The sequence below is a fragment of the Anomalospiza imberbis genome, chromosome 6, assembly GCF_031753505.1.
Source record: "Anomalospiza imberbis isolate Cuckoo-Finch-1a 21T00152 chromosome 6, ASM3175350v1, whole genome shotgun sequence".
Classification (NCBI taxonomy): Eukaryota; Metazoa; Chordata; class Aves; order Passeriformes; family Viduidae; genus Anomalospiza; species Anomalospiza imberbis.
In genome coordinates this window covers 23,572,866-23,587,808 of record NC_089686.1, presented here as the reverse complement: position 1 = coordinate 23,587,808, position 14,943 = coordinate 23,572,866, and the positions used below count along the sequence as shown (strand labels likewise).

The following is a 14,943-nucleotide window of genomic DNA, read 5'->3' as shown; positions in this document are numbered from 1 at the left end:
TATCAATTCCTGTGCTCATTTACAGTTTTTATGACTACAGAGCACAGATATTCTTGTTTAACACGAAATAACATTTCTACAGTCTCTTTTAGCAACTAGTCATAGATCCTATTTATAGATAGGATTTTATATACCAGATTTTGGTCAGTGGTATAGCATGTAAATTCTGAGCATGCTCTGAGTTACATCTCTTGAAAGCACATCATTATTAAACCTTTTTGAAGGTGTCCCTGGTGGCAGCTCCATAGAGCAGGTGGCCTGCATGGCACAAGCACACAGAGAGTCAGGAGCCTGTGTCTTATCAGACCATATAATCTAAAAATCACTCAGCCTGTTTTGGTCTCCTGGGGAGATGATGACGATGACACAGGACTCTTATGCTAAAAACTAATTGTTAACCTGCAGAGGACGTCGTTCAACACAAATCCCAGCAGAAAAGGGCTGGGTGATGGATGTTTCTGGGTAGCAGGCCAAGCTATCATCTGGTTTTCAACAGATAGTTCTCTGGGTTGCCCCAAGATTTTCATGTTTAGTACCTAGCTTATGTGAAAATAAAAACCACATTAATTAAAAAAAAAAAAGCTTACAATTTCTGTTTATTAATGTGTGCATCTAAAACTGAAAGGAGCAAATAGTTCCTTCCCTGTCTCAGGGCATAAAATGCCCTCACTCTTACCTGTGGTACTTGGGTTTCCTGGAACGTTAAGCAAAGCACTGGGTAGGTAGAAGGTTAAAGGCAAGGAAACAGTGTTGAAAAGGAATACAGTAAGTAGTATATGGGAAAGGAATGTGGGACTGTATATACATCTGTTGATTGAAACATGGCCAGAAGATCCAGGGAAGTGATGCATCTGCATCAGCAGTGCCACGTCCAGTGGTGTCCTCCATGCCCGAGCATGAAAAAGATATTGGTAAACTGGAGTGAGCTCAGTGGAGGGCCACCAGGATGATCAGAGGCTGGAGCACTCGTCCTGTGAACAAGAGGCCAAGGGAATGGAGAATTCAGCATGGAGAAGAGGCAATCTCTCAGAGACCTGATAGCTGCCTGCTAGAACATGCAGGGAGGTTATTTGAGAAGATGGAGTCAGGCTGTGGGAGAACAAGAGACAATAATTGTAAATTGATGCAAGAATGTTTCTGACTGGAATCAAGAGAAAACTTTTCCACCATGGAACAGTCAAGTATTGGAAGGATTGTCAAGAGAGGTTGTGCAGTCTCTATCTGTGGGTGTTTTTATGGCTTGACTGGATAAAGCCTTGAGCAGTCCGTCTGTTCTGGACAGAACATTACCTGGAGACCTGCCAAGGTTCTATCAAATCTGAATCTGTACAACTTTCCTCATATGATACTGTACTGTATACCTTATTTGATCTGTTCTCTTCTGGTAGATTAAATTTTCATCACTAAGCAATTTTTCCTTGTATTCTCATTTTATTATACCTCTTCTACTCTGCTGTACCTTCCTAACTCTAAATACATCTGATAGTTCCATTGTCACTGGATCATGGTGTCTTCAGAGTTCTCCTGACTTCCAAAGTTTCTTCAGTGCCCCTCAACCCTCAGAGCAGTGCTTCCAGTCACCAAATCTATGGAGACTCTTCATGGCCATTTTCATAGCAAAGCAGAGGCACTGCCTTCTGCTTTCCTTTCTGAGCTGTTTTGTAGAAGGTTTGTTGTCTGCTTTGCTGCAGTGCCTCTGTTCTTTCTTCTCATAGTGGATGAAAACCAGTTCTGTGCTCATTAAAAGATAGCAGTGTTGCTGCATTCAGCTTTTATAAGAGAAGTACCTAATGGTAGACGTGGCCTCAGACCAGTGGTATGCATAGACTGTAAATAAACATGAAGGGATTTTTGGAAGCAGATGAGTACCAAAGCTTACTGGGCTACTCTCAGTAGACCTTCTGGAGAAAAAAATTGTGATTTTTTTGTTTTGTAATGATGTTTTGTTTTTTTGGCTTTATTTCTGAGTTTCAAAAAAACTGGAGTTTCTTCTGGCCTCTACTCTCAGAAGATATCTTCAACTCCAATACCCTCTGTATTTCTTGGATTCTTGATATTTTCTTCAAAATTCATTGATACTAAAAGCATGAGGATGTTTATAAAAAATGTTCTCACATTTCCTTGTGGGTCTGGGAGGGTATTTTTGAGTATATCTTTTACATCTCCTTTTACAGTTAAGCCTTACCTAGTTGCCTTTAAGCTCGTTAGCAGCTAAATTGTAATAATTGTAGCAGAACCTACATTGTTTAGATTTGAATACCCATTCCAAATAGCCTTGAGTGTATTACAGTTTGATTATCAAATAGGTCAGATTAGCACTAGTCCATAGATTCTCTGAGTAATAACAGTTTTTCACTATTAATTCAAACTTGACTCTCCTAGCATTTGGATGCTGTAAAACCTGTAACATTTCTAAATGAGTGCATTTCCTCAGGTGTCTTGTGACCAGCTTGGAGTTAGTAAAGATGGTTTTGAATTTCCTGAATCCTCTTCTAGGCTCTCAGATACTCCTCAGCTCAGGGTATTGCTGCCAGAAGAGTATTGTAGTGGGCAGAACACATGAGATTTATCAAGTTAAAATAGCTTAAATAATATAACTATACCTTAAAGTACTGGAATAAAGCAAGCAGTGAATATACTGGGAACGTTTGAGGATAGTAGTAGGGTAACAGTTACATGAAGTACCTTTTATTCACACGAAGGAAAGAATAAAAAAGATGGAGACAGTTGTGAAGGTTTTCTTCTGCAGCCCACAAACTGCATATTGCTGTTCTTCCATAATTCTGTCTTAAAGCCTGAGAATTTGACCTTGGAACACTGAGATTTCAGTCATTTGCATATATTTAGCCATACAGACTTTTTCCTTGGATTTTTGGAAAGTTTGGAAGTCTTCTATGTAATGTCATGTGTTGTATCATACTCATTGCAAAAGTAATCTTCGTTTAATTCATGTGTAAATCAAATAGTATTTTTCCGTCAAAACCCATGAATCTTCTTTTCATAGAGACCTTCAATACTGATAATGCATTGTTCTGTCAAGGGCTGCAGTCATCTAAACAGAAAAATATTTCAATAAGGAATCTTGGGATTAGAAAATATTTTAAAAAATTTAGTCTGCTCTTTAAAGTAAAGACATACTTCTGGACAAATAAATACAGACTACCACATTATGAGCTTCTTTGTTCTAGATATCTCTTTCCATTAAGTTTGTTGATAGAAGTTAAATTTAAAAATTCAGTTCTCCTTCACAGTTCAGGCCATTAACCTATTGACAAGGGTTAGTTTCTACCTTTTGGAGGTTAAGGAAGCTGTACCATTCTTGATCCAGCGCTGCAAGCCTCCCTGTAAACAAGCCTTGATGTCTTCTGATTGGATTTGTGTGCCCTGGCTTGCATAACCATACAGCTTGTATCCCAGCGTTATTAGCCAAAAGGAATATAGGGACTTACATAATCATTACACAATTATTTTTCAGTAACTGTACTGTAAATATGTAATTCTCTCTGTTCCTAATAACTCTTAATCTCTTTGTTTCTATTGGCTCATGGGCTCAGATTTGGCTGTGGCCTCCATGCCCTGGCCACTGATGAAACTTGAAAAAATTGTTACTCTCAGGGTTCACCTGCTTTGCTCCCAGCAGCAAATACGTGTTCCCCAGTGCAGGCAGGGGCACTGCATTGTGGTGCACTGTGTTGTGGGAGTGTGCACAGCACTTCTGCCTGCGTTCCTTCTGAGAAGGGCCCATTCATCTCCAGAAACCTTTCATACCTGGCTCTGTGTGTATGTTCAGCACAGACCTCTTTGCTGAGCTTCTTTGTGTGTTTTATGCATGAGAATTATAGTGCAAACAGTTTTGATCTCATTTCTGCATGTTGTTGGAGAAAGATTCTTCCTTGAGATCCTCTGGTGAGAAAATCTGAATTATCAAGAACTCTTGATCCACTGCAGGTGTTGGAAACCAGGAAGAGATTATTTTCCTTTTGGTACAAGCAAATAGAAAAAGGCCCTTTAGAGTGCTTCTTGTAAAAACATGGCCCTATTCTGCTGTTTAGTTATGGTATCTGTGGGATTTGGTGGTCAGAACTCTCTCCCAAATTGTAGCTCTTCCAGTGATAACTTATGCTAGTAAAGTACCTTTCAGGTATATTTGAAAATATCCTCAACTTTGATGCAAAATTGCTTTTCTTACTGCTTTTAGTATTAGAAGTGTAACACTTTTTTTTATTTCAGCCTTACAAAATAACTGAATTTTTTTTTTTCTGTGTTTAATTAGCTTCATGAGTCAGTGCCTGGTCTTAGGTCTTGACATTTTTGGCATGCAAAATTTTCTTGTGTATTTGACCTTGGCTTTATTCCAGAATAAATATTTTAAGCTGCTAGTTGTGCGTATTTTTTTTTGTCTTTGGTCTGAGTCTAGGGGGCAGACATAAGGAGCACTGAGAGAAGTGAAGTGTATAAACCACAATTAGAATTGCAGTGCACAGGTGTCTGTAGATCTTACACAATTGCCAAGCTATTTGTTTCTCAAATGATAGGGGCTTTGGGAGTATATTTTGGAGAATAAAGGGAGCAGAAAGCCTTCCATTTGCATATTAGGGTTGTGAGTTTGGTTGTTTGGGGTTTTTTTAGTTTTCTTTTTTTTTCAAATCCTGCTTTAAATTCTTCCAGACTTGATACATTTGATATCTTTACAGAACCAGCATATTGAATGGTTGAAAGTGATCTACTGTGGCTGGCGATGCAGTTTATAACTGCCTTCAGAGAGGAATCAGCATTGAAGAATAAAAATTTCTTGCATAATAGCTTTACTTTGAGCATCAAATTAGGTCTTGTGGTTTAAAAATCTGAATGCCAGCATTGAAAATAAGATGACTTGTAATAATATTAAAAAAGAATGACTTCTGCATCAAGGTTATGGGTGAGTTCTGCTGCAGGCCCTTGAGGATCTTTTTGGGAAGAGAGGCATCTTAAATCTCTATGCTAGTCATACACAAAATATTATTGCAATGAAAAAATAGTGAAGTAAATAAACAGCAGCTCACAGTACAGGATGCTTGATGTATCAGGAGTCCTAGCGTTCACTGTATTTTGCAATTTAATGCACAATAATTTTTGAGTTCTGTATTTGTGTATGCTCCACTCACTGTGTTGGATCTGTATTCTTGGGATGTGAGGTTCCATTAAAAAATAAATAATAATCGCAGCCCCCGCTCCCCCCACATGCACTCATTTTCTGTAATATGGTAATGATATCACCGTAGCAGTAATTACGGGTCATCTTCATTTCTTTCATCTCTGCTGGTTCTGATGGCTTCATTCCTTTGACGGAGAAGATTTGGCTCTGGGTGCTGTGATTATTTTGTTAAGCATTATTCGAATAGACAGGAGTGAGAGAAATTAATCAATCCAAATGCAATTAGCATCATGTTTAACCCAGTGATGGACGTCTCAAGGTGAAACAGCCAGGGGAGTTTCAGACATTATTATTCAATCCAGTGGCTCTTATCTAAATTATAATCAAGAGGTTTTTATTGGCTTTGCAGAGAGAAGATGTAACTCTTTCCCTGCTTTGGGGGTCAAAGGGATCAGATCTTTGGTCCTACAAGATATTGGCTGCAGGCAGCTCCTAGAATTGGGAGGTACTGTAAGACTTTACTGTAGTATCAGGGTCACTTTGACAAAATACCTGCACATCCTAGTATCTGTGGCCTGGAACATAAGTTTAGTAGCTCCCTGGTCATTGGCAAGGTTGTCTTTGCCCCTTGCATTTCATTGACTGACTTTGCCCATCTGAATGTGAGTGAATACTGTTTTGTAGTTTCAGCATTCGAAGCTCTGTGAACATCACAGTTTGTAACTGAATGCAAACAGAATGGCAACCTCCTTGCAAGGTAGGGAAATCTGGTTAGGAGAACAAGGTAAATTATTCTGCAGGGAAGGAATCTAATTTTTCTTAGAGTAGATATAATTTTAGTATTTATTGATAGCAACAATAACATTTTTGAGGATTTATTAATCTGCAGCAGATCTGTTGTCAATAATCCTGAATGATCTATGAGATCTCTTATCAGGTATAAGAAAAACATGACTTTTGTGGAGAAAAACAAGGTAGAAAGAGGTCACGTGAGGATTTCACAATTCAGGAAGGCATTAGGTATTTGATTACAATTCTTAAGGCTCTAGCTAACACTCACAAAAGTGTTTCAGTGGTTTAAAACTTCATCAGTCTCAGCTATTTACCACTTCTCTGTCAGAGAGGACTGTTCTTGTAGCATACTGGGAGGAGCAGTTCATGTGCTCAACTGCTCCGATTAACAGCCTGGCTTTGTGCAAGCTTTTACCTTCTTTGGCACTTCAAAACAAGCCATGCCAGACTGTGAAGTACTGCTGACATGAGGGCACATTCTGCTGTCTCATTCACCAAGGGGAAGACACTGATGTTTTGTACCAAGGGGGTGTTATTATTTAAAAATGCTGCAGCAAGACTTGACAGCTCATCTTTCAGATTCTGAATTCTAGCACAGTTGCTGAGTCCTTTTGCATACATCTTGTGCTGGGGTTTTGGCTGGGGTAGAGTTAATTTTCTTCACAGTGGCTGGTATGGGCCTGTGTTCTGGATTTGTGCTGAACACAGGTTGATAATAGAGAGATGGTTTTGTTACTGCTGAGCAGAGCCAAGGTCTTTTCTGCTTTTTGTACTGCCATGCTGGCAAAGAGGCTCGAGGTACATGGAAGGTTGGGAGGAGACACAGCTGGGACGGGTGATCCAAACTGACCGAAGGGATATTCTAGACCACATGACATTGTGCTCAGTGTATAAAGTGGGGGGAAAAAGGAGGAGGGGAGGGATAATCAGAGTGGCCATGTTTGTCTTCCCAAGTCACCATTATGTGTGATGGGGGCCAATGCTTTCCTGGAGATGCTGAACACCTGCCTGCCACGGGAAACAGTGAATCAATTCCTTGTTTTGCTTTGCTTTCTCTGTTAAACTGTCTTTATCCTGACCTACAAATTTCTTAGCTTTACTCTTCTGATCCTCTCCCTGATTCTGCTGTTGAGGGAGTGAGCAAATGGCTGCATAGGGCTTAGTTGCTGGCTGAGGTGAAAGCACAACAATTTGTGCTGAGGCTGTGATCCCATCTGTAAGGTTGGAATTAAATCACTGTATGTTTCAAGAATATTGTAAGGCTTGATAAACTTTGCAAGTACTTTGATACTGATTATTGAGAGATGTCATGGTAATGCAAGCTTATCCCACCTGGAGGTTTACACTGATTCTGTTGTCTTAGCTGAGGAATGTGTTTCAGGAGTGTTAGGTGATTGCAGTGATCTTCAGTGTCAGTGTAACAGTTCCTGAAGCACAGCTTGGAGTGCCTGCATGTGCCAGTTGTGCCTGCAGTGAAGGTGACTGACCTTGTTTTCACTAGCCTCTGCTCTCCTGCGATGGCAGTTCAACTCTCTGTGAAATTGGGCTTGGGGTAGCATTCACTGGTAAGTATTTGTCAAAGGCCAACAGTCTTCAACTAGTAGCTCATTTGACACTTATATTAGGAAGTAGACAGCAGATATGAGAGTAATTGAAGCTCTTTCCATGAAGAAAGAGGAGTGAACTGGTACCAGGTGGTGATAGGATTTTAGGGGTCTGGTTTGAGATAGATCTGCAGGGACCAGCTTCTATCTCTCTGACAGAAGTTCAGAATATGTTGTCTGGGTAAAAATATTCTCTTGGTCTTGCCTGTCATATGCCTCTTTTTTCTTTGAGGGCTGTTCAGTAATAATGTCAATCGTAAATATTTTTGCTGGATTTAAATTACCTTTTTGCCTTCAACTCTCATCCCCGACTTATTTTTTTGTTTTCCTTCAACATGCAATATTAGTTGAGTCCAGCTGAAAGGTGTGACTTTGCAGTTGGCTTTCACAAGTTCAGTCAAGCAAAACTCCTACAGTCGTTCACAGGCAGATTCCTCTAGGCCTTTTTTATGTCCTGTCAACTAAGAAAAAAAATCATTGTATCTTCTTATCCTAACATAGTATCTCAGCACATAAGAAACCATTTCTGATGCAACAGATTCCTGTGATAGAAGGTTAAAAAACAGAGAACTGTTCTGCTGTCTTTCTGCAATTCATATTCTTTGCCATAAAATGGTAATTTGCATTGACACTGCTTCAGCAAGAAACCTTTCTAGTTTTGTTTTCTATGTAGTCCAAGGACACAGCAGTATTTTGAGGGTGCATGATTAGTACTTTAAAGAAATCCTTCCATGCTGAAAAACAAGTTCTTTAGCTACCATAAGTACAACTGCATGAGAGGAATAACTGATAAGCTAACGAAGTATAACAGTGCCTAAAATAGCCTTTTTGTAGGCAAGAATGTAGCATTCAGAATGTGACAGTACAAGTCATTTCAGAGTTAAAAACATTAATTGTATTTCTGGGTTTTATTAGTAGCAAGACCTTTAGATTTCAACAAAGCTACATTTCCAGGTCAGAGAGGGATCACAGTCAAATTTGTCCCATAAGTTGTACATCTGGGAGAGAAGCTAAGAAGTGCTTCTTTAGCAAGTGACTTCGTATTAAAGTATCTATAATTTGAAGATACTCGTAGGCTTTGTTTTGAGATTTTAGATAAGCCCAGAAGTGGTAAGCAGTGAAGGTGTAATATTCATGATGAATGTGTGATAAATACAGTTTGTCACGTATATCTTTTACATAGACTTTATCCCCAAGTGTGTTGTGGATATATTTCACAGTATATTATGTTTAAGAAGTGTGCAAGTGTGTGTGTTACTTAGGATTCTCCTGGATGAAAGTTGCTTATATAAGTCACTGTTTTCCTTGCTGATTTTAAAGCAGTAAATCCTTCCATTATTTCCTGGCTATCCAGACCTTATGACACAGTATGTCCTGTGTTGTATGTGTTAGAAGGCTTTTTATGGGGAGCAATCAGGCTGGACCCCAATCTCCAGGGCAGTGGTTTTTTTTTTCTAATGAAATTGTCAGTGGAAGGAATATCCGGAACAGCAGTTTTCATTTTCAATCGAGGAAAAAACATTATGAGTCTTTGTCATTTGATTAAAAGTTACTTAACCTTTAAATTGCTACAGATGTAAAGATAGCTCTGAGTTTCCAATGTAATCGCCTCCAAGTTAAAATCAGGAAAATCTTTGTGTAATGAAACCCATATGTCATAGTGAAAGGATGCAAAGCACTGGCAGAGTGGGCTGCTCTAGCAGGAGATTCTGCACCCAATCTTGTTAACCAGGACTGCTTTTGGTAATCCCTCATCTCCTCACTTGTAGGAAATCAATCTGTACCACTGAATCTTTTCAACCAGCAACTACAAAATTTACTGCAGAGAGGCAGCTTGGGGACAATTGTAGTAAAAACGGAGCCTGAGGCAACAAGGCTAAATGTGGGATTGAGGGATTGAAGTTCTAAAGAGGAGATTATATTAAACCTTATTCTGCTCCCCTATCAAGTAGAAATGTCTCTTCCTCCTTTCAGCCCCAGCCTTTCCTATGCAGTCCCTGTTCTTGAGATCTGCTTGGCAGATCTTTGCCAGGCAGCAAACACAATCCCTACAGTACAGCATTCTCTGTTAATTATAATAGTCTTATAATATTTTTCAATACATTTATCTGAAGGAGTTTATTCAAGCATTACTTTCAGAGCAACCAGTGCTGTTATCAACCTAAAGTGGTTTTTTTCTGTGGAGTTCAGTGTCTTCCTTCTCCCTAGTAGGTGGGGTTAATTTGTATCCAAGCTATTGCAATGGTATCCATTGTTGATTTTTCTATTGTAGTAGATGCACAGCATAGGCAAGGTTGTAAATCGTGACTTGTCATGCAGATTCATGTTTCTGTTTTGTGCTGCGCAGCCTCTGTAGCGTGTGTCTGCTGGTACAATGAAACCTGTGCTCAAACCCTCTCTTCCCTTGAAGTCCATGGTTTAAACTACCATTGTAAAGAAAAAATCCCTGAGGTTTTCACTATAGTTTTGTCCAACCTTTTAATTAAAAAATCCACCTCTATCTGCTATTCAAATGGCTTCTGCTGGTCCCTTGGGTAGTTGCTTAAAGCTGGTTTTACCATCTCTCTTAGCCTGCAATCGTATTTGGAATGTGGGTGATGGTTTCTTCATTCACAAGCTCTTCCCTCACTCCAGCAAGCTCCATAAGACCCCAATGGAAATTATATTCCTATTACTAAGAATTCATTTCTCAGAAGCAATACTGAGCAGAGAAATCAGTTTAATATTAGAGCCTTTTACTGTGCAAAATCCATCAAATCATACTCCAGTGCAGATTAAACAGAAGAAACAAAGGTGAAGGAATAGCCAAGATGTTTGAACGCAGTACCGTGTAGTAAAAATTTGGCCTGTGTTTACCAGGAATACATTGAACTGTGGTTCTTGGACAAGTAAGAGAAGCAGCTGAAGCAGGGAAGACAAGATTGTTAATGCTTGTGGAAACTTGCCCTTAGTTTGGCTGTGTTTTTTGTGTCAAATGAGGATGTTACTTCCTGGCCATTTTCACACATGTACAAAGATAAAAGGTCCTTTTTCTTTCTCAGTTTGGCATCATATCTTTAAAAATAAAGCCCTGCTGCAAGCCTGAGTCTGTGAGGAGACGAGGAATACAGAATAGCAGAAGGCTGTCTCCTGTTCCTAATGGGATTTTGTAGCAGCATGTGCGAGTTTGTTTCAGAAGTCAGAAATGAACAGATGTTGGTATAAATTACCTCTGTGTCTGATGTCTTGCAAATTAAAAGCGCGGTTGGCATCACTAAACAATTTCACCAGGTTGGGGGGGGAAGCGGGTGGTGATTATTGTAGCAGGTCGGTAAGAATCTTTAAGCTGCAGCAGAACAGGATAGCAAGGATAAAGGAATGAAGAATAAAATGAGAGGTCTGTGAATTAATCAGAAATGTTAACATCTCCGATGACAAGTGAACAGGCAGGCACGTGCTCTGGAGCAGCCTCCAACCCACAGTAATTTCACTCAGCGCACAGAAGGAGTCTATGCTCTCTGCCTGATTTATAGGGTGCAGCCCCCTTTGGGGGAACAGAATTGTCATGCATTCGTATATCTCCTGTATGGGACTTGCATTCTGGAAAACTTTTCACTCTATCAACTACTGTTCAGTTTATGTGCTTTTCTCATTAAGAGTGTTTTAAAACCATGCACTATTGTTGGAGCAAGGCGGGGAGGTATCAAAGAACTAAGAATCTACTCCAAACTGAAATTTTAAAAATCTTTCAGTTTTCGATAGTCATGTTCTTTGGGCGTAACAACTTAGTTCCTGACAAAATACCAATCCTCTCTGTTCTTCACAGCATCTTTTACCCCTGTGTCACTTCAGCAGCACTTAAAACATACAGGTTATCTTGGGGTTAGGGAGGTAGAGGTACAAATGAGTACTTTTGTGGTAGCTCGTGCTGTGCATCAGAATCAGGATCCCAGGTGATACAACTCACAGCTGGAGGCATGAGGCAAGAAAATAGTGCAGTGATCTGCTTGAACCTCCAGCCAGTCTGAAGCATGTTCCATTCAGGACAGTGGACTTTGCAGCTTACAAGTATCAGTATGTAACAGACAGGTTATATACTTGTAAATACAATTAATTGTTTTACAAGGATTTTGCTGATGACAATACCTCATGATAAAATTTTGTGTAAACAAATTAGAATGTAGTAATTTAAAGAAGAGGCTTTAAGACACAAAATCTAACTTTTATGTAAACAATAACAAAATGTCTTTATCTGAGTGCAGTCTGAGTAATGTAAGCTGAACATTTTTATTACATTTTAGTTCTGTTCTGACAGATAATCAGTAATGTCAAAAGAAAACCCAACATCAACAAACCCACCTCCAGTTTTTTATGCTAATCTTAATTTCTGATGTTTGTCTCAGTAGAGAAGTCAGGAGTTGAATGGATAAAACAGAAAATTAATTCCTTTCTCCTTCTAGACTGTCTTTGAGACTAGGTGTGGGAAACATGCATGCTTTCAGCATTCCTGTGAATAAAACTCTCCATGTTTTGATGCCTGCCAGTCCAGCACAAAGCTTACACCTTTACTGAAAAGAAATGGAGGGTCACCAGTGGGAAGATTGTCTTTCTCCAGGCCTCACTTGCTAATGGTGCTGTCTTTGATGCATTGTATTGTTATTGCAAGACAAGAATGGTATGAGGGCTGCTCTGCCAGCTTGTGTGCTTGTGGGTTCTCAAGTCAGAAATGTCTCATGCAGAAAAGTGGCTGTGTAAACCCTGCTGTAGTACAGCTACCAGAGATTGATGGTACCAAGAGTGAAAGAGAGACATATAAGCCTTGCCTTGCTGTATTAAACATCGAAAGACTGACAACGCAGGGAGAAAGAGAAGACCAAAGCTCTATAAACTTTACTTTATTACCCTATCCATAGATGAACTACATTGAAGGAGTATAAACCCCATTATATTACAGCATCCAGGGTCTGACACTGCTGAGAGAGAGAAAATGCTGCCTAATTTCTGTTGAAGATCACATCATCCAGGGACCAATAATCCTGAAACAGAGAAAGAGAGAGTTCCATAATCTCTGACAGATTATAACATACAGGAACAATTGTGCTGAGATAGAGTGATGGAGATTTGGATTTCACCATTCAGAGATGGATAGTACATGGAAAAGGAGGTGCTGCAATAGCATAATGCAGTAGGAATAGAAAGCATAGATTGTATGTAATGAGACAGCCTGTGGGAATTATTGCTGAGTTTAGAAGATTCCAGACCCTGCCTGCATTTGTAACATGTCAGGAATTCAAGCTGAAATGCAGTTTTATTTATTTTCCACTTTCATAGATAAATAAAATAATTCTTAATTTTGGTACAAGTACAAATCTAAATTAATTTCTTATCCTATGGTTAGAATATGTTATACAATTATACAGATTATACAATTGTTTGAGTTTCTTGGCTTTTTAAAAAATACTGATTTCTTTTTCCTCTCCTGTGATTTCAGCTAGAGAAATGACTCGAGGGAAATTCCTGAACATCCTAGAGAAACCCAAAAAGTAGCTGCATCTAACATTTGGATGAAAATACCCCTGCTAAGTCATTTTATGTACTGCAGATCCAGATGAAGCCCAAAAAGTCTAAGAAGAACATAGCTCTTGCTCCAGACCTTCAGAAGCAAGCATCTCTTTTTGCTTCCACAGCTCATCTCTTTAAGGGGGAAATGTACAATATGCCCAGGTCACAGGGACTGCAGCTGGTTGCATTGGAATTTGGACTTCATCTGACCATAAGATGTCCAAGAGGAGGACTTGGCCCTGACATGCTGTGACACAGTTAGCTGTTTCAGTCAGCAGTTCAAATGAACAGCCAGTGTCCTTATTCAGCTGCTCTCAGAGGCAGCCTGTTTGAGGTACACAGCAGATCTGACACTGGCCAGTGTCCATTATGAGGTCTTGTCTTTTGAATTAGATGCATTGATTTCCTGTGTGTGATGTCTGTGCTGAAGGATTTGAGCGTAGTTTGGGGCGTGGATCGACCAGGAGCACTGGCTCAGCAGGAGCACATACTTCTAGTGTAGAAGCCAAGTGCAGTCTCTTCATTAGATTCCAGTTGCCCACTGCCTTCAGAGAAGCATGTCTGGTACCCCGAGGAAGAGCTCCAGACCTTCGGTGTGCCGGGAGCTTCATTTCACCGCTGAGTGGTTCTCTAAGTGAAACTGAAACTACCAGACCACAGGGAGTAAGAAGTGTTACTGTGTCTCACGGAAGATATCCTCACTGAAGCTTTGGCCAGTACACAAAGAAACAGCTTTGTCAGTCCTCTGCAATTCTTTGCTTCTTGCAGGGCTAAAAACTGGAAAGAGTTCTAAAGTTGAAAGATGGTAATGTTTTCAGTTATCACTCCAAGAAGTGGCACCAGGAATGTTAGCCACATTGTGAAGATGGTCTGCCTATACAGGATCTCAGCGTTTCTGAAAATAATGTTTTGTGGTATATTTAATTGCTTATAAACCAGCACCTCAAAATTTTCTTCTCCTACAAAACCAGAATTTTTAAGGTAGAAACTTCTGTGAGCTGCTCCCTTTCAGAACACTGTGACTGCAGTTCAATGCCTTTTTCTTCTGTTCATGCACTGCTACATATTCACCCCTTGGAAAAGGTATAGAGATAGAGCATGCTCAGACTTTTTGTTTTATTTAAGATAATTTTTTTTTCATTCCATCCTCTTTCCTTTTCCTAGAAAAAAACATTTTAAGCATTAGTAAATGTGTTCTTTTTTAGGATACAACATAATGTTGAAACATAACGTGTTATTTTTACCATACAGGCTTTTCAAAACTTGTAATTTCTCAGGCTGTAGTCACATATGAGAGGAGAAATTATTTGGAAATAATACATGGAACAGGCTGTCCTTACAGCTCTGCATTTTTCTGGCTTTGCAGAGAGAGGAGACTTTTTGGGTGTGTGTGCAATAAAGAGGGGGAGATTTTTTGGATCAAATAGACTTCTGAGTTTAACTGAATTGCTGGTGACCCTTTGGTTTACAGTCTGTGGTTTCTGGTTATTGCCAGTCAGAATTAGGCTTGTTTTGGACAGCTCTGGTTAACTAAGTTTAAGTAATTAAATCCTACATCCTGGAAGGACCCTGCACAAATTTAGAAATATCAGGAGCCTGATTTAAGAATTAACAGAGTTTCTTCTGTCCTTCACAGTTAAGACAGATAAATGAGAAGAGAAGCTGAAAGTGGTTCAGGAACAGAAAAAAACCTGATGGTGCAAGCTGATGTTGATGTAGCTTTAAGCATTGAATTATAGATTCGGATGGAAATTTAAGTTTGTATACTATATATGTAATATATGTACACATATATGACATAATGGGATACTTCATCTGTATCGCCAGTATTTTATAGAGGTTTCTTTGTCCAGCACATTAAGGAATTGAGAT

The 14,943-nt window shown here is 39.4% G+C and overlaps 1 protein-coding gene across 1 annotated transcript in view; it reads left to right on the top strand.

Moving 5' to 3' along the window:
* LIN52 (lin-52 DREAM MuvB core complex component) overlaps positions 1-14,898 on the top strand; it is a 37,764-nt gene extending 22,866 nt beyond the window's left edge. The window contains exon 6 of the mRNA XM_068192854.1: positions 13,001-14,898. Coding sequence (XP_068048955.1) covers positions 13,001-13,056 — 56 coding nt within the window. The 3' untranslated portion in view covers positions 13,057-14,898. The remainder of the gene's footprint in view (positions 1-13,000) is intronic.
* The last annotated feature ends 45 nt before the right edge of the window (positions 14,899-14,943 follow it).